The 18,283-nt window shown below is 53.1% G+C and overlaps 2 protein-coding genes and 1 non-coding gene across 7 annotated transcripts; 2 read left to right on the top strand and 1 right to left on the bottom strand.

The window, feature by feature from the left end:
* Positions 1-7,745: 7,745 nt before the first annotated feature.
* TRNAS-GCU lies at positions 7,746-7,827 on the bottom strand. Its single transcript has one exon. It is a non-coding gene; the product is annotated as a tRNA-Ser (tRNA).
* A 445-nt stretch (positions 7,828-8,272) lies between these two features.
* On the top strand, positions 8,273-10,556 carry B4GAT1 (beta-1,4-glucuronyltransferase 1). Its single transcript, XM_027580397.2, has 2 exons — positions 8,273-9,452; positions 9,695-10,556. The coding sequence occupies exons 1-2, from the start codon at positions 8,397-8,399 to the stop codon at positions 9,884-9,886; spliced, it is 1,248 nt and encodes a 415-aa protein (XP_027436198.1). The 5' UTR covers positions 8,273-8,396; the 3' UTR covers positions 9,887-10,556.
* Positions 10,557-10,681: 125 nt separating this feature from the next.
* Positions 10,682-18,071, top strand: BRMS1 (BRMS1 transcriptional repressor and anoikis regulator). 5 transcript variants are annotated; one of them, XM_027580399.1, is made up of 9 exons: positions 10,682-10,956; positions 13,524-13,669; positions 13,743-13,833; positions 13,997-14,399; positions 14,491-14,587; positions 15,161-15,253; positions 16,391-16,455; positions 17,124-17,163; positions 17,527-18,071. In XM_027580399.1, exons 2-9 carry the CDS (start codon positions 13,531-13,533, stop codon positions 17,532-17,534), a joined length of 936 nt encoding a protein of 311 aa, XP_027436200.1. In that variant the 5' UTR covers positions 10,682-10,956; positions 13,524-13,530; the 3' UTR covers positions 17,535-18,071. The 5 variants fall into 5 exon arrangements, with proteins under 5 accessions (XP_027436200.1, XP_027436201.1, XP_027436199.1 ...); XM_027580400.1 differs by having other exon boundaries at positions 10,682-11,095; XM_027580398.1 differs by having other exon boundaries at positions 10,682-11,222.
* The last annotated feature ends 212 nt before the right edge of the window (positions 18,072-18,283 follow it).

Raw genomic sequence — 18,283 nt, 5'->3', positions numbered from 1 at the left:
AGGTCCTTTCATTTATAAGCACTGGGAATCGGGACGTGCCCATGTGTGGAGCCCTAGGGAGAGGTGGGGGCTGGAGTACAGAGGGACATCTACTAAACAGGGGTTGTAGTCCTAGAGGTATCTTGTGCCGGCCACGAGGCCTTGCCAGACCTTTTGATTGGAACTGGTGAGGACAGGACCACACACTTCCTGGGCCCCCTTCTCCTTCTCCACGTTCACAGACTCTTGTCTGTTGAACCCAAAGCTCCCTAGACCTGCCAGACCCACCCTCACAGGCCAAGCAACAGTCCCAGGGAACCCACTGTGCTGGTCTACAGTCATCTGGAGCAAGCCCGCACTGGGCTGAGCGGTGGACGATGGGCCCAGAAAGAGGACACTCACCCTTCAGATGTCCTTACGATGCCACAACCTGCAGTTCCTTCTTCCCATCCTCTTTCCTGGTAGGCCCAGCCCCAACCCGCCCATTAGATCACTATGTAGCCGGCTTTCGATGCCAGAAACAAATACTGTGGCTGATGGGCTGCACCTGTCCGTTCCTCTCCTGATGCCCAGTCCCCCAGCCCCTGCCACCTCCCCAGCTTGACACAGCTCTGCCAGCAGGCCCAGCTTCTCTCAGAAGCAGCCAGCTGCCATCAGCAAACACCTGTAGAGGGCTCTATGTGGCAAGTGCTGAGACAGAGCTGGAAGAGAGACACAAACATTTGAAGGCCAATCCTTGCCCTCGAATTTCTCACCCTTTTATGAGGAGGACGCCCCCTGGTTTGTGAATTGATTCAACTTTCCAGTTAAAAGGCAGAGGTTGTCAGGTGGACTAAAAGTGATGCAACTGTATGCTGTCTACCAGAAACTCACTTTAGGGCAAAAAACACAAACAAACTGAAAATGAAAGAATGGGAAAAGGTATTCCATGCCAGTAGTAACCAAAAATAGCCAGGGTAAATATACTAATATCAGAGAAAATAGACTTCACGTCAAGAATTATTTAAGAGACAGGGCGCCTGGGTGGCTCAGTTGGTTGGGCAACTGCCTTCGGCTCAGGTCATGATCCTGGAGTCCCGGGATCGAGTCCCGCATCGGGCTCCCTGCTCAGCGGGGAGTCTGCTTCTCCCTCTGACCCTCTCTCATGTGCTCTCTCTCTGTCTCTCTCTCTCTCTCATTCTCGCTCTCTCAAATAAATAAATAAAATCTTTAATAAAAAAAAGAATTATTTAAGAGACAAAGGAGGATGTTATATATTCATAAAAGGATATAATAATTATAAACATATGCATACCTAACAACACAATCCTAAAAAGAATACGAAGCAAAAATGGACAAATTTGAAGGAGAAATACACATTTCTACAAGAATAGTTAGACACGTCAATACCCCACTTTTTTTTAAAGATTTTATTTATTTGACAGAGACACAGCTAGAGAGGGAACACAAGCAGGGGGAGTGGGAGAGGGAGAAGCAGGCCTCCCGGCGAGCAGGGAACCCAATGCGGGGCTCGATCCCAGGACCCCGGGATCATGACCTGAGCCAAAGGTAGACGCTTAACAACTAAGCCACCCAGGCGCCCCATACCCCACTTTCAATGAAGGAGAGAACAACCAGACAGAAGATCAGCAAGGACACAGAGGACCTGAGCACACCATAAACCAATGAGGCCAAGCAGACACACACAGAACACTCACTTACAAACAGCGGAAGGTATGTACCTCCTTCTCAAGTGCCCAAGGAACATCTCCCAAGATAGATCATCAATTAGGACACCAAACAAAACTGCACTACAGGGCGCCTGGGTGGCTCAGATGGTTAAGCGTCTGCTTTCGGCTCAGGTCGTGATCCCAGGGTCCTGGGATCGAGTCCCGTGTCGGGCTCCCTGCTCCTTGGGAGCCTGCTTCTCCCTCTGCCTCTCTCTCTCTCTCTCTCTCTCTGTCTTTCATGAATAAATAAATAAAATCTTTAAAAAAAAACTGCACTACATTTTAAAAGATTAAAATCTTACAAGCTATCTTTTCCAATCACAATGGAATGAAACTAGAAATCAATAACAAAAAGTGGACACTTCCCAAATATATACCAATTAACACATTCTGAATTAATGGGTTAAAAAAGAAGTCAAAAGATATGGAAGCAGCCCAAGTGTCCATTGATGGATGAATGGAGAAAGCGCGCGCACGTGCACACACACACGCACACACGCACACACGCACACACACACACACTGAAATATGAGCCATGAAAAAGAATGAGATCTTGTCATTTGCAACAACATGAAAGAAACTAGAGTGTATTGTGCTGAGTGAAATAAGTCAGACAGAGAAAGACAAATACCGTGCGATTTCACTCCTATGTGGAATCTGAAAAACAAAACAAAACAAAGAAACAAAAAGCAGAAACAGATCCATTAATACTGAGAAGAAAGTGGTGGCTGCAAGAGGAGGGGATGGAGGGATGAATGAAGTTCACCTGTAAAACAAATAAATCATGGAGATGAAAAGTATGGCATAGGGAATACAGTCGAGAATATGTTATAGCATTGGGGCACCTGGGTGGCTCAGTCAATTAAGCATCTGCCTTTGGCTCAGGTCATGATCTCAGGGTCTTGGGATTGAGCCCTGCATGGGGTTCCCTGCTCAGCAGGGAGTCTGTTTCTCCTTCTCCCTCCGCCTCTCCCCGCCCCCCGCCGCTTGTGCTCTCTTTGTCTCTTTCTCTCCTCTCAAATGAATAAATAAAATCTTTTAAAAATATATTTAAAATTTAAAAAAAGAATATTGTGATAACATTGTGTGGTGACAGGTGGTGACTGGATTACTGTGGAATCACTATGTTGTTCACCTGAAACTAATATACTGTATGTCAGTATATAATGTACAATACTTCAATACGGAAAACAAGAGAATCTACACAACGTATACTATGTTCTATGACTAATTTGCAGTTATTTTGCTATAAAAAAATAAAAGAACTACCTTTAAAATCCCCCCTCAAAAGAAAGAAATCAATCAATCAAAAGAGAAATTAGAAAATCTCTGAGTTACAAAAGAAAATGAAAACACAACACACTGAAATGTATGGGATGCAGCTGGAGCAGTGCTGAGAGGAAATCTGTAGGTGTAAATGCCTACATTAAAGAAGAAGAAAGGGGACACCTGGCTGGCTCAGTCCATGGAGCCTGAAGCTCTTGAACTCAGGGTCTTGAGTTCAAACCCCACTGGGTAGAGATTACTTAAAAAAAAAGAAAAGAAAAAAGGAAGAAGGGTCTCAAACTAATCTAACTTTACACCTCAAGCAATTAGAAAAAGAAGAGCAAATTAAGCCCAAAGCTAGCAGAAGGAAATATAAAATAAATATTAGGGTGGAGGGAAACACTGCAGAACAGAAAACAGAAAATCAATGAAACTAAAAGCTGGTTATTTGAAACAATCAACAAAATTAACAAATTTTTGACTAGGCTAAGAAAAAGAGAGAGAGGACCTTAAAATTATTAAAATCAAAAACGAAGGTGGGCCCATTACTGTTGATTATACAGAAATAAAAAGGATTATAAGAGAATACTATGAACAGTTGTACACCAACAAATGAGAAACCTAGATGAAATTAACAAATCCTAGAAACACACAAACTACCAAAACTGATTCAAGAAGAAATAGGAAGTATGAACATACTTAGAACAAATAACAAGATTGAATCAATAATCAGAAATGTCCCAACAGAGAAAATTCCAGGACCAGGTGACTTCACAGGCTAATTCTACCAATCATTTAAAGAATGAACACCAGAGTGCCTAGATGGCTCAGCTGGTTAAGCACCTGCCTTTGGCTTAAGTTATGATCCCAAGGACCTGGGATCGAGTCTCCTGTCAGGTTTCCCTGCTCTGTGGGGAGTCTACTTCTCCCTCCACCTGTTTGTTCTCTCTCTCTCTCAAATAAAGTCTTTTAAAAAATAATAATAGGGGCGCCTGGGTGGCTCAGTCGTTAAGCGTCTGCCTGCGGCTTCAGGTCATGATCTCTGGGATGGAGCCCTGCATTAGGCTCCCTGCTGCGCAGGAAGCCTGCTTCTCCCTCTCCCACTCGCCCTGCTTGTGTTCCCTCTCTCGCTGTGTCTCTCTCTGTCAAATGAGTAAAATGAGTAAATAAAATCTTTAAAAAAATAAATAATAATAAAGAACAGGGGCGCCTGGGTGGCTCAGTCATCAAGCATCTGCCTTTGGCTCAGGTCATGATCCCGGGGTCCTGGGATCGAGCCCCACATCAGGCTCCCTGCTCAGCGGGAAGCCTGCTTCTCCCTCTCCCACTCCCCCTGCTTGTGTTCCCTCTCTCGCTGTCTCTCTCTGTCAAAAAATAAATAAAATCTTCAAAAAAAATGAAGAATGAACACCAGTCCTTTCAAACTCTTCCAAAAAATACAAGAGGGGGAACATTTCCTAACTCATTCTATGACACCAACACTATCCTAATGCCAAAGCCAGACAAAGAGATCACAAGAAAACTTAATAGTCAATATCTCTTATGAATATAGATGTAAAAATCTCAACAAAATGCTAGCAAACGGAACCCAGCAGCTCATTAAAGGGATTATATACCATGACCAAGCGGGATCTACTCCAGAATGCAGTGGTTCAACATACAGAAAACAATTAATGTAATACACCACATTAATAGAATGAAAGGGAAAAGCCACATGGTCATCCTCACTGATGCAGAAAAAACATCTGACAAAACCCAGCACCATTTCAAGATAAAAACACCCAACAAGCAAGGAATCGATGGGAACTTCCTCAACCTGATGACGTACATTTATGAAAAATCCACGACTAATGTCATATTGGATGATGAAAGACTGACAGCCTCTCCCTGAGATCAGGAAAAGGCCCGCTTTTACCATTTCATCTGCTTAACTTTGCACTGCAAGTCCTAACTATAGCAATTTGGCAAGAAAGAAATAAAAGGCATCCAAATTGGAAAGGAAGAAGCAAAACCATCCATATTCACAGATGATATAATACATACACATACAGAAAAACAAATCCTAAAGAACACACACACACACACACACACTTAGAGCTAATAAGCAAATTCAGCAAAATTGGAGGATTCAAGATCAACATACAAAATTCAGTTGTATTTCTATACACAAAATTCTGACACCAATTCTGATGTGTGGGTTTTTCCCCCACACCAAGCAACCCTCTGACACCACCGGAGTGTCCTCCAACGTGACACAATTCCGACACCATCTACCTGGAGACAGCATCAGGTCCCACATCTTCCTGGCTCAGTCCCACAAGATGGCCCCCGCTTCAGACATCTGTGCTCCTGACTGACTGGCTATACATCAGAGGTTCAGCAGCCCCCTCACTGGATTTGATTAATTTGCGATAGCAAATCACAGCACTCAGGGAATGATTTTACTTGCTGGCTTACAGATTTAGTACAAAAAGATATAAATCAGGAAAGGCCAGATGGAAGAGATGCAGAGGGTAAGGTATGTGGAAAGCAGACCCCTTGCTAATGGTTTTCAACTCTGGTCTTTTTTTTTAAGATTTTATTTATTTATTCATGAGAGACAGAGAGGAGAGAGAGAGAGAGAAGCAGAGGGAGAATAGGCTCCCAAAGAGCAGGGAGTCCGATGCGGGACTCAATCCCAGGACTCTGGGATCATGACCTGAGCCGAAGGCAGAGGCTTAACCATCTGAGCCACCCAGGCGCCCTCAACTCTGGTCTTTTTTTTTTTTTTTTTTTTTTGACAGAGAGAGAGAGAGAGAGAGAGAGTGGGCACAACCAGGGGGAACGGCAGGCAGAGGGAGAGGGAGAAGAAGGCTCTCTGCCGAGCAGGGAGCCTGATGTGGTGCTTGATCCCAGGACCCCGGGATCATGACCCAAAGGCAGATGCTTAACTAAATGAGCCACCCAAGTGCCCACAACTCTGGTCTTTGAATCTCTTATGCTCCACTCCATTCCAGCCAGTGTCGCTCCCCAGCCAGGCCCTTCTGCACAAATAGCAGGCAGGACCTTCCATGTAGCTTTCCTTGATCTTGACACCTCAGTGAGGCCATCACTACTTTCCAGTCTCCCCTCAAGCTACGACCACTGGGGACACTTCGGAAGCTTCTTATTCACTCATCAACAAACACACACTGATGCTGGCTATGTGGCTAGCACTGTAGTGTGTGGGAGGCAGAAGACACTGCGAGCAGGTGCCTGGGCAGACCAAGGGAGGTATCGTGTGAGTGCTGCAGATGAGACTCAGATGCCCAGGGGCCAGGCGGAACAGGGAAGGGGTAGTGTTGAAACCTTGGCCAAGAGATAACTATTTGCAAAGGGTGAACTACTCTTTATGTTCCGGCCAATTGTCACCCTGTGGAAACGCAGGCCTGGCATTGCCAGATCTCTCAGAATTTAAAAGTTGGAAATGTGGATTTTATGTGAAATCTTCTGATTCACCAAAGCCAACAACTAACGTGATTCAAAATTGTTATTTTCGGGCACCTGGGTGGCTCAGTCGTTAAGCGTCTGCCTTCAGCTCAGGTCACGATCTCAGGGTCCTGGGATCGAGCCCCGCATCGGGCCCTCTGCTCAGCAGGAAGTCTGCTTCTCCCTCTCCCACTCCCCCTGCTTGTGTTCCCTCTCTCGCTGTGTCTCTTTCTGTCAAAGAAATAAAATCTTTAAAAAAATTGTTATTTTCAACACTGAGCAAGTCAAAGATGACCCTAATAGCACCAAATCTGACGTCTGCACCTCCAGTTTGCCAGGACTGTGCTAAAAGGGTTTTCACATACTTTTCTCCTCTCACCCAGCACAGGTCACCAGTGAAAACCTTCAAGGATAGTACCTGTCAAGTCTCCTGCAAGGCTTCATCCCCGGTGCCTAACACAGCCCCTAGCGCAGAGCAGTGCTCAGTATGTGGTATTGCTGGGGCTGCAGAATATAGGTCCCCTGGTTTCTCTTCAATTCAACAACCTTGACTTTCTGGGGCACCTAGGTGGCTCAGTCGCTTAAGCATCTGCCTTTGGTTCAGGTCATGATCCCAGTGACCTGGGACTGAGCCCCTCCTTGGGCTCCCTGCTCAGTGGGGAGTCTGCTTCTCCCTCTGTCCCTCCCCCCTCCTTGTGCTCTCTCTCTCTCTTAAAAAACAAAACAAAACAAAAAACTGCTTTAAAACAAACAAACAAGCAGAACAACCTTGGCTTCCTACAGCCTATGAAGATGAGGGCAAAACTTGTCCTGGCAATTGGAAGCTCTTCCCAGTCTGCCCCAAACCACCTTCCCAAGATTCACAGAGCTCAAATAGTTATCACATATAACTGATTTAGCTGTCGAAGTAGCTGCCCTTCCCCCACAGCCTCTCTTCTTCTAAAGTGCCCATGGATCAGTTATGCCACAAGCACTTATTAAGCGCTTTCTGTATACGTTGGCTGGTGTTAGTATATTCTAGACCTCCTGCTTAAACGTGTATGTGTGTATGTTGGGGGGTAGGGGGTGGGGGGGTGGACAGAAGATCTCCCCCTGGGAGAACTGCTAGGGGGAGGGGAATCAGTGGGCTGAACAGGGTGATGATTTCAGTGATCAAACACCACAGCACTACCAAATTCCACCACTTCCTGAGCGGGCTTCTCTAATTACCGCAGGTAATATATTGGCTCCCCATTTGGCATCAGCCAGAATTCCAATTCGGGTCTTCTACGTGCCACTGAACCCTGGGCTCTCTTCCTAGGGAGTCAGAAAAGTACACCCCCGTCACCTCGTGTAAAACACGACCGACGAGGATGGGATTCGAACCCACGCGTGCAAAGCACAATGGATTAGCAGTCCATCGCCTTAACCACTCGGCCACCTCGTCCCACGTAAAGCGCTCTTTTCCATAGGCCCTTATCTCTCATCTCCGCACCTTCTGCTCCCCCCCCCCATCCATTCTTCAGTGTGGCTTTCACAGGACCTGACGGAGGGAGAGACAGCGGAAAGAAAGGGACTTTTTGTGTTCCTTCCCGCCCGCCGCAGCCGCGAACCCGCGCCATCCTTCACCAAGCTGCAACCAGAGTTCCGCCACGGTTTCCCCTCCCTAAGACGGGGGCGAGCGGGCGGGTGTTTCAGAACGCGCCTGGTCCAGGGGGTCGCACACCGATCGGGAGGGAGGGGCGCGTGTATCCCTGGGAACACGGCAGGCGCGGCCGCGGGCACTTTCAGGGTTTGCACAGCGCGGGACGGCGGCGCATGCAGTAGCTCCTCCTCGCGCGCAGGGGGCGAGCTGGCGCGCCCCAGGGCCAGCTCGGGCGGGGAAGCTGCGAGGGGCTCGGCTCGCCTCGGCTCGCTTCGGCTGCGCTCGGTAGGCTGCGGTAAATCCGGGCTTGCGGCGGCTGGCAAAGGCTGCGGCCCGGTGGTCCCTGCTGCGCGCTCGGAGCCCCGAGAGCCATGCAGATGTCCTACGCCATCCGGTGCGCCTTCTACCAGCTGCTTCTGGCCGCGCTAATGCTGGTGGCTATGCTGCAGCTGCTCTACCTGTCGCTGCTGTCCGGGCTACACGGGCAGGAGGAGCAAGACCAGTATTTCGAGTTCTTTCCCCCGTCCCCGCGGTCCGTGGACCAGGTCAAGGCGCAGCTCCGCACCGCTCTGGCCTCTGGAGGCGTCCTGGACGCCAGTGGCGACTACCGCGTCTACAGGGGCCTACTGAAGACCACCATGGACCCCAATGACGTGATCCTGGCCACGCACGCCAGCGTGGACAACCTGCTGCACCTGTCGGGCCTGTTGGAGCGCTGGGAGGGCCCGCTATCCGTGTCGGTATTCGCGGCCACCAAGGAGGAGGCGCAGCTAGCCACGGTGCTGACCTACGCGCTGAGCAGCCACTGCCCCGATATGCGCGCCAGGGTCGCCATGCACCTTGTGTGCCCCTCGCGCTATGAGGCCGCTGTGCCCGATCCCCGGGAGCCGGGGGAGTTTGCCCTGCTGCGGTCCTGCCAGGAGGTCTTTGACAAGCTAGCCAGGGTGGCCCAGCCCGGGATCAATTATGCTCTGGGCACCAACGTCTCCTATCCCAATAATCTGCTGAGGAATCTAGCTCGTGAGGGGGCCAACTATGCCCTGGTAATCGACGTGGACATGGTGCCCAGCGAGGGGCTGTGGAGGGGCCTGCGGGAAATGCTGGATCAGAGCAAGCAGTGGGCAGGCACAGCACTGGTGGTGCCTGCCTTTGAGATCCGCCGAGCCCGCCGTATGCCCACGAACAAGAACGAGCTGTTGCAGCTCTACCAAGTGGGCGAGGTGCGGCCCTTCTATTATGGGCTGTGCACGCCCTGCCAGGCGCCCACCAACTACTCCCGCTGGGTCAACCTGCCAGAAGAGAGCTTGCTGAGGCCTGCCTATGTGGTGCCCTGGCAGGACCCCTGGGAACCATTCTACGTGGCCGGAGGCAAGGTGCCCACTTTCGACGAGCGCTTTCGCCAGTACGGCTTCAATCGCATCAGCCAGGTGCCCAGGGAGAGGGCATGGGAAATGGGGCAGGAGGAGTGGTGGGCTCTGGGAGCTATGAGTGGTCCTGGATGGAAAGGAGGCAATGAGGCAGGACAGTCATAGTTCACGAAGTGGTTGGATGGTGTGGAAGATCCAGGGTGCTTCCAGAGGAGTGGGGATGCTGGAGAGAGGCTTTAGGGATGTCAGTCTCGGCCCTAGCAGCCTCATCCAACTTCACTGACCTGTCTCTCCTCCAACAGGCCTGTGAGCTGCACGTGGCAGGATTTGATTTCGAGGTGCTGAACGAAGGTTTCCTCGTTCATAAGGGCTTCAAGGAAGCTTTGAAGTTCCATCCCCAAAAGGAGGCCGAAAATCAGCACAATAAGATCCTTTACCGCCAGTTCAAACAGGAGTTGAAGGCCAAGTACCCCGACTCCCCTCGTCACTGCTGAGCCCTTCCCTCTCCTAGTCAGAGAAGTCTCAGCCTCTTCCCTCCTTAGGCCATCCCTCAGGCCTGACAGGGGTAAGAAATGTCACTCCACTTTACAGTGGTAGCTGTGGTGTTGGAACACTGGACTTGAATATGGGGTGCTGGGATCAAGTCCTAGCTTTACCACTAACTAGCTGTGTGGCCTTGAGCAAATCCCATTTCCTCTCTGAGCCTCAGTTATCCCGTCTGTAAAAGGGAGGTGAAAAAAACCTACCTCACAGAACTGTTGGGAGGCTCAGATGAGATGCTATATGTGAAAACATTCTGTAAGCTTCGTACAAATGTGAAGTATTATTAATATTATTACAGTATTATTGTTGTTATTATTATTAACAGTCTGGGGTGGGTGGGCAGTAGGAGAGCGACAAGTATGAATGGGGCAGAACTGAGAAGTCGGAGTACTTAACATAATGGGACTTTTTGGAAAGAAATCGGGTGAAGGCGTTGAATTTAGTCCTTAGCTTTTGGGCAGAAGCCTAAACTTCCTGGTTCTTCCAGGCCTCCGCCCTCGGGAGCTTTGGAGAAAGGAAGGGTCTGCAGATTCTCTGCCAGATCTGTGTCCTCAAATAGGTTGGGCTGGGTTATTTGCCTACCAACGACCATGTGTAAATAAATGAGTGTTCACACCTACAGCTGGCTCCATGACTCTCCTGAACCTGGCGGGCAGGGGGTGGGGTCGTGGCTTCTTCCCTTGAACATGAGGGACGGGGGGACGGAGGGAAGGAGGTAGCTGCGGCCCAAAGGGAGACGACCGCAAAGCAAGGAAACCACGAGGGTCTTTTCCGCCAGCTGAAGGCCTGCGTGAATTTCGGCCGGTTGCTATGGAGACCGACCCCGCGGTATCCCAGCATGCCTCGCCCCAACTGTCCAATTGTGCTCTCCACCACGGGCGCCTCGTGATAACGTGTGCGGAAGTGCGGCGGGCCCCGCCTCCCGGAGTAGAGGCACTGGCGCGACGTTTCCGGGAGTCCGGCAGACGCGGGCACCTCTCAGGGAGTTTCAGACGTCAACTCGGAGGCCCCCTTCCCCGCGGTGCGTAACGCTCCTCAGGGCACCTGGTTCGGCGTCTCTGGCCAGTCGGTCGGAGCTGGTCCAGTGAGGGCCGAAGCGGAGACTTAACCGGCCGGACGCGTGCGGCGCCGCGGGGCCCCTGTTGGCCGCCGAAGAGCCGGTGACTCCCCCCGCCCGCGGCGCCGGCGCAGACGCGAATGGAACGGGGCGGGAGGGTCCTGGCGCGTCGCGCTGCGCAGGGGTCTGGATTGGCTTTCTCGAGGGAGAAGAATCGGTCTTCCGTAGAGGTCTGCCCTCGAAATGCTGACTTTCTAAAAATATAAATTACTTGTGTACAGCGCCTTAACAATATCCTTTTCCATCCTTTACGCCTTGCGATCTTTACAACACTCAGAGTAGCGGTGGTTATCCTCATTTTGCGCCCGGGGTAAGGAGGGGAGGTTGTGATTTAATTTTGCTCACTCAGTAGAATCAGAGACAGCTGGAGACAAAAGTAAAAAAAAATATATATATATATATTTAACAATGAAGAGGAATTGCAAATTTTGGGAACTGCAGGAACTCGGGCTTGAGAATGGGAAAGATGAAGTTGGTTTGGAGAACTGAGGTTTTCAGGTCAGATTCAGATCATTTATGAAATCCTTGAGGAATGCGACTAAGCTGTGCCGTGAGCCAGTTATTTTACACAACTCGAATTGTGTCAAGGAAAGTTAACAGAATACTTTGGATTTGCAACCACTACAGGGTCCTGGGGTACCCTGGAAGGTACCAAGAAGTAAAAGCCTGCCTGAAAAAGTGTTCTTTGTTTAGTTTGTATTTGCACATCCAGCAGTCGTGAAGTTAAGTACTGTGCTGGGTGAATGAGGTACAAGTGCATCCCTGCCCTGGGGAGGCTTACAGCCTGGTTGGACAGACAGATGTGAAGATGGGCAAATAGGAGATGTAAACAATAGGGCTTCTTGGAGAGAGTGGTGTCTACACTGATCTAAAGGACTGCAGAACCGTGCCCAGAGAAGTTGGAAGAACATCACAGTGAAATCGAAGCCTCCGGGAGGCGGAAAGATTAACTGTTGGGAGGACCGTTTAGTCTTCCTCTTAATTGATCTCTTGGCAGCATTTGGCACTGTCACCATCTTTCCTTCTGAAATTTTTTCTCCCCATGACTGAGTTCCTTTTCCTCTGCCTCTTGCTAATTTCCTTCTCCTTTTCAGGGCTTTCATCACCTGCCCCTTTGGTGGCCCTGGGAGTTCCATCATGGACCTCTTGTCACTCCACACATACTGCCTTGCTCATTGCGCCCTCTCCTAAGGTTTGAAGAACTCTGTATGACGATGGCCAGATCTCTGCAGCCCAGATTTCTCTCTGAGGCTTAGACTCATGTGCCCCCACCCCTGCTCCTCTCATTTTGGAGTGTGTGCCCATGCGATTCACTCTGCTTGGAATGTTCCTTCCCTGGCCACCTCAGCTCATCTGTCTGAGCCCTCCATGCTGCTGCTGTAGCAAGGATCTTTTTCTGTAAGCCCTCACTGTTGGAGCAAGCTCCGGTTTCCAGTCAGATGCCTCTCCCATATGCCCCCGCCCCGACCCTTCTTAACCCTTCTCACACCACAGTCTGCTTCTCTGCCTCTCTCTCCCAGGAAGCTGTAAATTCCTTGAGGTCAGAGACTGTCTGCCCCATCGTGCCCAGGATCTACAGTAGTGTCTGATGGTACCTGGCATCTATTAGGTCTTCAATAAATCTTAGTTGAGTAAATAAAAGAAGGAATGACTAATAGTGTTTATTGTTGCTGAGAAGTCAACTAAGAGAAGTACTAAAGAATACTGGCATTGGGCACCAGGAGGTCGTCTAACGCCACATGATTCATGTCAGCCAAGGGCAATCAGAAATGGAATGGAACACCTGGGAGGTGAAAGAATAGGAACAGCCAGAGCTTTGAAAAGTGTCGCTGTGAGGTGGGAAATGGGGAGTGCTTAAGTGGAATAGGGTGAGGTTTTGTGTTTCTGCTGTTTCTAAATGGGGGACAGTACCTGAACACATTTGAAGTTTCCCGGGCAGGAGCTGTCAAGAGGGAGGGTTGGAGAAACAGTGGAGAAGGGGGTACTGGTAGCATGAGGCTCCAGAGAAAGCAGAAGGACACGGGCGTTGACCTGGAGCACAGCGAGGCAACGGGAGGATTGCCAAGTGTTCTCAGGAAGAGAAGTGGAGGGCCTTCCAGGTGGAAGGATCAACAGGAGGGGTGGAGAGAAGGAAGGAATGGAGAGAACAGTACTTAAGGACTGACTGTTAGATGGTGGGGTGAAGCCACTGGCCCAGTACTTCAGTCCGCGCAGGGCCTTAAATGCCCCATTCACAAGTGTGGGCGCAGTCCCAGAGGCAGTGGGGGAGCCCATCCTTGCTGTTTCCCATCTTACCGACCATCACCTTGGCCAGCATTCCCCAGATGGGGATCACCAGCAATGTCCCAGGACGGGAGCACTTCCGGCCTCTGGGAGATGCGCAGACAGGGCCTGGTTTGACTCCCCGCATGGCCACTTTCCTGCTCGGAACTGAGGACAATGATAAGTGATGGTTCCCCTCCTTCTCCCAGAGCCCAGATGCCCGTCCAGCCTCCGAGCAAAGACACAGAAGAGATGGAAGCAGAGGGCGATTCGGCTGCCGAGATGAATGGGGAGGAGGAAGAGAGTGAGGAGGAGCGGAGCGGCAGCCAGACTGAGTCAGAGGAGGAGAGCTCAGGTGAGCCCCCGACGCGCGCACGCGGTGCCCGGCCGCTCCTCCGCAGCCAGCGCTGACTGGCATCTTGTCCCAGAGATGGATGAGGAGGACTACGAGCGGCGTCGCAGCGAGTGCGTCAACGAGATGCTGGACCTGGAGAAGCAGTTCTCGGAGCTAAAGGAGAAGTGAGCGTGGGGCGTCCAGGGCTGGGTCTCCCGGCACCCGGGGTGAGGAGGCGGCCGGCCTGGCGCGGGGCAGGGGTGGCCAAGGGCCTGCTGCGCGGGCCTGGCTGGGGAGCGCCGGGCGCTCGGCCACGTGTTTGACAGACACACGCCTTTTCCCTCCCAGGTTGTTCAGGGAACGGCTGAGTCAGCTGAGGGTGCGGCTGGAGGAAGTGGGGGCCGAGAGAGCACCTGAGTACACAGAGCCTCTGGGGGGGCTGCAGCGGAGCCTCAAGATCCGCATTCAGGTGGCAGGTCTGTGGGCTGTCCTGTGCTCTGGGGCAGCCCCCAGGCCACCTACCTCTTCGTCTGCCAGAGCCCCTGGCTCTCTGCTCCCTGCTTTTCTCATCCCTCCCCTGACCGGCCCTGCTCCTGGCTCCCCCTTTGGGACACCCGGGTCCCTAGCCAAGCAGGGCTTCCCATCTCCCCTCCTCCTCCCCGTCACTGTAGGAATCTACAAGGGCTTCTGTCTGGACGTGATCCGGAACAAGTACGAGTGTGAGCTGCAGGGAGCCAAACAGCACCTGGAGGTGAATGTGACTGGGTGCTGGGGCGGGAGGGGCGCGGTCCGCGGAAGTGGCTTGTCCCCGCCGCCCCGCTGAGTGGCTCCGCCCCTTCCAGAGTGAGAAGCTGCTGCTCTACGACACCCTGCAGGGGGAGCTGCAGGAGCGGATCCAGAGGCTGGAGGAGGACCGCCAGAGCCTGGACATCAGCTCTGGTGAGGCTGCCCTAGGTGCTGCTCTGTCCTTGTGCATCCCGTCTGCTGCTCTGCCTGCCCTGGGAGCATGTCGGGGAGCCTGCTTCATGGGGTCACTGTGGGGCCCAAACAGAACCAGGCACAGAAAGGACCCAGCCCAGGGCCTGGTGCAGAGTGGAGGCTCAGCAAGAATGGGTCCCCCTGCCCTCCTCGGCCCCTGCTCTCTTTCCAGAACAGGAGGTGCTATTCTCACACCCCCACACCTACAACAGCCACAGTCCCCTCCATGTCCGCAGCGCCTGTGTTCATAAGGGGTCCTAGGGAGGCCGGAATGGTCATTGGCCCACTGGTCACTAAACAGATGAAGAAACCGGGCTGACAAAAGTACAAGGACCCCTCCCGCAGGCTCGCACAACCATGCCATCCGGCCCTGACCTCAGCTTCCACGCCCCCGGCCCCCGGGTGCTCTCCACTGCCCTGGGAGGGAGAGGAGGGGGAAGGGCTGGCCTGGCTCCTGTGAGGGACACAGCTGCAAGGGCGGGCTGTCCTGGGAGGGCCAGCACCTTGATCCTGACTCTGGCTCTGGGGACACAGAGTGGTGGGATGACAAACTGCACGCCAGAAGCAGCGCAAAGACCTGGGACTCCCTGCCAGCCAGCAAGAGGAAGAAGGCCCCTCTCGTTTCTGGTATCCTTCCACCCAGGGCAGCCCGAACCGGGCAGGATGTCAGGGTTAAGGGAGGCGGGGGTGGAGAGGGACTTGGAAGGCGGAGTCACGCTAGACACATAGGCAAATCCAACTGTCGGGAATTTTCTGTGAGGCCCTGGGTCTCTGCTGGGCCGTGTGGACCATAGAGAAATAGAAGTGTCCACTCAGTGACTCCCCCTAACTTGCTGAGTGAAGTCTTCTTCGAGGCTCTTCTGGTTTTCCCACAACATCCCCGACAGGTCCCAGACTTTCCCACCACCACCCCCTCCTCCGCCTGCTCTCACTTTCCACCCTCTTCTTGGAAAGCTTTGCTGCCTATCTCTGCCTGGTCAGGGCTTGTCTCACATGTTATGTCCTCTGTGAAGCCTCTCCTGGTTTCTCCCCAGTGGCAATGCCTTCTCTCTACTCTGCACCCCTGTGGCCTAAACTGGGGCACCCACATCCCATACTGTAGTTGCCCCCTGCCCCACCTTAGGCGTGAGCCCCTTCAGCTCAGGGCCTTCTGAGCCCTCATCCCTCCTGGCAGCGCCCAGCACAGACTGGAATGGAATCCGCACGCCCTCCACCCCCCGGGTACTCTGCGGCCATCAGACTCTCAGGACACGGGCCACCTAGTGATGGCAGTCGGGTCAGGAAGGGAGGGAGATGTCTGGGCAGCGAGGACTTGAGGGGTGAATGGGAGGCAAGGGCATGGAGACATCAGGTACAGAGCCCAGGAGGACAGAGCAGATGGTCCCCGGAGGGGAGTGGGAGACCAAAGGAGGGTTGTCTCCAGAATGGAAGAGACTGAAATCTGTGTGTAGAAGGGGCCAGATGAAGGGACAGGAAGGGGACAGGGAGTAGAGGGAGCAAGGTCCCTGAGTGGGTGGGCTGGGTTTTCAACTCCTGACCTTTACACTGGAGAGGGGGGGGAGGGGGAGCCGAGGGGAGGTAGGGGTGAGGCTCAGTACCCCCCCCCCCCCAGACTCGTGAAGAGGCCACAGGCCCTGCCCCGAGAACCTGGGAGCCAAGAGGGAGGAGACAGAACCTGAGCTCTAACCTGGGTCCTCAGCCCCCTCCCCACTGTGACACCTGTCCCCTCCACTGGGCTTCCTGTTTCCTTGACCCCCATTGCAGGTCCTTACATCGTGTACATGCTGCAGGAGATCGACATCCTGGAGGACTGGACGGCTATCAAAAAGGTGGGGCCAGGGCCCCTGTTTCCCTCATGCAGGTCCCCATCCCTGACCCCAGCTTTGGTCTCTGTGGGCTCACCACGCCTGGGCTTCCTGAGGGCCTGGGAGCTCTGCTAAGCCCTCAGCACCTTCTGCCTTTAGCCCAGGGTTCCCTGGCATTGCCCTTTTTTTAGAGAGAGAGGAGGAGAATGTGTTTGCATGTGCAAGTGGTGCAGGGGGGGGCGGGTGCAGAGGGAGAGAGAGAATCCCAAGTAGGGGTCACTCCTAGCACAGAGCCTGATGTGGGGCTCGATCTCATGACCCTGAGATCTTGACCTGAGCAGAAATCAAGAGTCAGATGCTTAACCTACTGAGCCACCTAGGCGCTGGCCTGAGGCTTCCCTGCAGGAGGGTCCTTTTAATCTGTGTCAGCCCCTTCCTCCTTCCAGGGCAGGTTTTGATAGGATGGGAGGGAGGGAAGGCAGCTGTTCTGGGCTGGACTGGCCTGGTGTCTGTCAGGGGACCACATCAGAGCTTTGCTTAGAAAGGGTCTTATGCCCCCCCCCCCCCCCCGCCGCGTCTCCATGCTGCACTGACCCAGCAGCGCCCCCACCCCAGAGAAACTGATGTGGAGGAGGGTACTTGCCAAGCTGGAGGCAGGCTCTCAAGGGGGGCTTTTCTTCTTACCCACCCAGGCCAGGGCAGCTGTGTCCCCTCAGAAGAGAAAAGCAGATGGTAAGAACCACAGGAGTTTTTCTGCCTCCTGCCACCCCCTCCCCCAGTCCAGAGTCCTGGAAAAGAGCCCAGAAAGAGGCAGTGGTTATGTCAGATCAGTGGCCCCAGTTAGAACGGTTTGGGGAGCAGATCGGTTTGGGGAGCGGGATCCGCCGGGGTGGGATAGGGAAGCTCTAGGTCGATGGGGCTGGGGGATGAAGCTCCCCGCACCTGGGACTGGTCAGGGAGGGCTGGAATGCCGGGCCCATGGGTGCAGGCCGTAGAGCTGCCCTGGGCCAGCCTCAGGCTGTTCCTCTCAGCCCCCCATAGGCAGTGGTGTTCCCCTCCGGGTTCAGCTTTTCACCTGCAGTGCTTCTTCCTTAGGACCATGACCGCGCTGTTCAGAGCCAAGGGGCCCCTCGGGGCAGCTGTCAGCAAAGCCAGGATTCGCATTTTCCTGCTGTGGGAAGGCAGACTGACAAGCCCCTCGGGGTCTGTCCAGCCAGCTCCCCGGTGCTGCTGCTGGACCTTCCCCTCCAGCCATTGCTGGTCCGGACCCCTCTGCCCTCCTCGGGGGCCTGCACAGCTGTGGCCCAGAGCTGCCCTAGCCAGGCAAGACTGTCTCCTCCGTCCCCAGTGAGCGCACCACCTCCCCCTCCCAAAGGGCAGCCTCCTTGGTGCCCTCCTAGACAAAGAAGATGTGGCTCGTCTTAAGCCAAAGCAACATCCTTCCTGCTGACCGTGTACCAGTTGCTGAGCCAGTGAGCTGGGCCCCACTCTGTGGGAACTCTGAGCCAGACATTATATTTTGGGGGCCTGTCTCTCCTGGCTGTTGTTGGAGGTGAGAAGGCAGGCTCCCCGGGTCTTCTCAAGGAGGTTCTTGGTGTCTCCCAGATTGCAGGGACTGGAATTAAAATCTCTCCTGGGACTCCGGTGTGACCTGTGTGTGTCTGATTTACCTTGCAAGAGAATCAGGGCTCCCACGGGGAGTGCCTGAGTCAGGCAGGCTCTCCTGGAGTCCCTGGTACCTCCCCTCACTACCCGGCAGGAGCCAACCTACTCTGAGTTGGGGTATCGGGAGGGGCAGGGGGGACTCGCCCACCACACCTCCCAGAGGTGGGGGAGTGAGCCCTGGCTGACC

Source organism: Zalophus californianus, chromosome 11 (assembly GCF_009762305.2).
Source record: "Zalophus californianus isolate mZalCal1 chromosome 11, mZalCal1.pri.v2, whole genome shotgun sequence".
NCBI classification, from domain to species: Eukaryota; Metazoa; Chordata; class Mammalia; order Carnivora; family Otariidae; genus Zalophus; species Zalophus californianus.
The sequence above is the reverse complement of the archived record's forward strand: the minus strand, read 5'-3'. Positions and strand labels throughout refer to the sequence as shown.

Coding starts and splice junctions, on each gene's coding strand:
- B4GAT1 (XM_027580397.2), top strand. CDS start 8,397: ATGCAGATGTCCTACGCCATCCGGTGCGCCTTCTACCAGCTGCTTCTG. Junction 9,453..9,694: donor GCTTCAATCGCATCAGCCAG/GTGCCCAGGGAG, acceptor CTCCTCCAACAG/GCCTGTGAGCTGCACGTGGC.
- BRMS1 (XM_027580399.1), top strand. CDS start 13,531: ATGCCCGTCCAGCCTCCGAGCAAAGACACAGAAGAGATGGAAGCAGAG. Junction 14,400..14,490: donor GAGCCAAACAGCACCTGGAG/GTGAATGTGACT, acceptor CGCCCCTTCCAG/AGTGAGAAGCTGCTGCTCTA. Junction 15,254..16,390: donor GAAGGCCCCTCTCGTTTCTG/GTATCCTTCCAC, acceptor CCCCCATTGCAG/GTCCTTACATCGTGTACATG.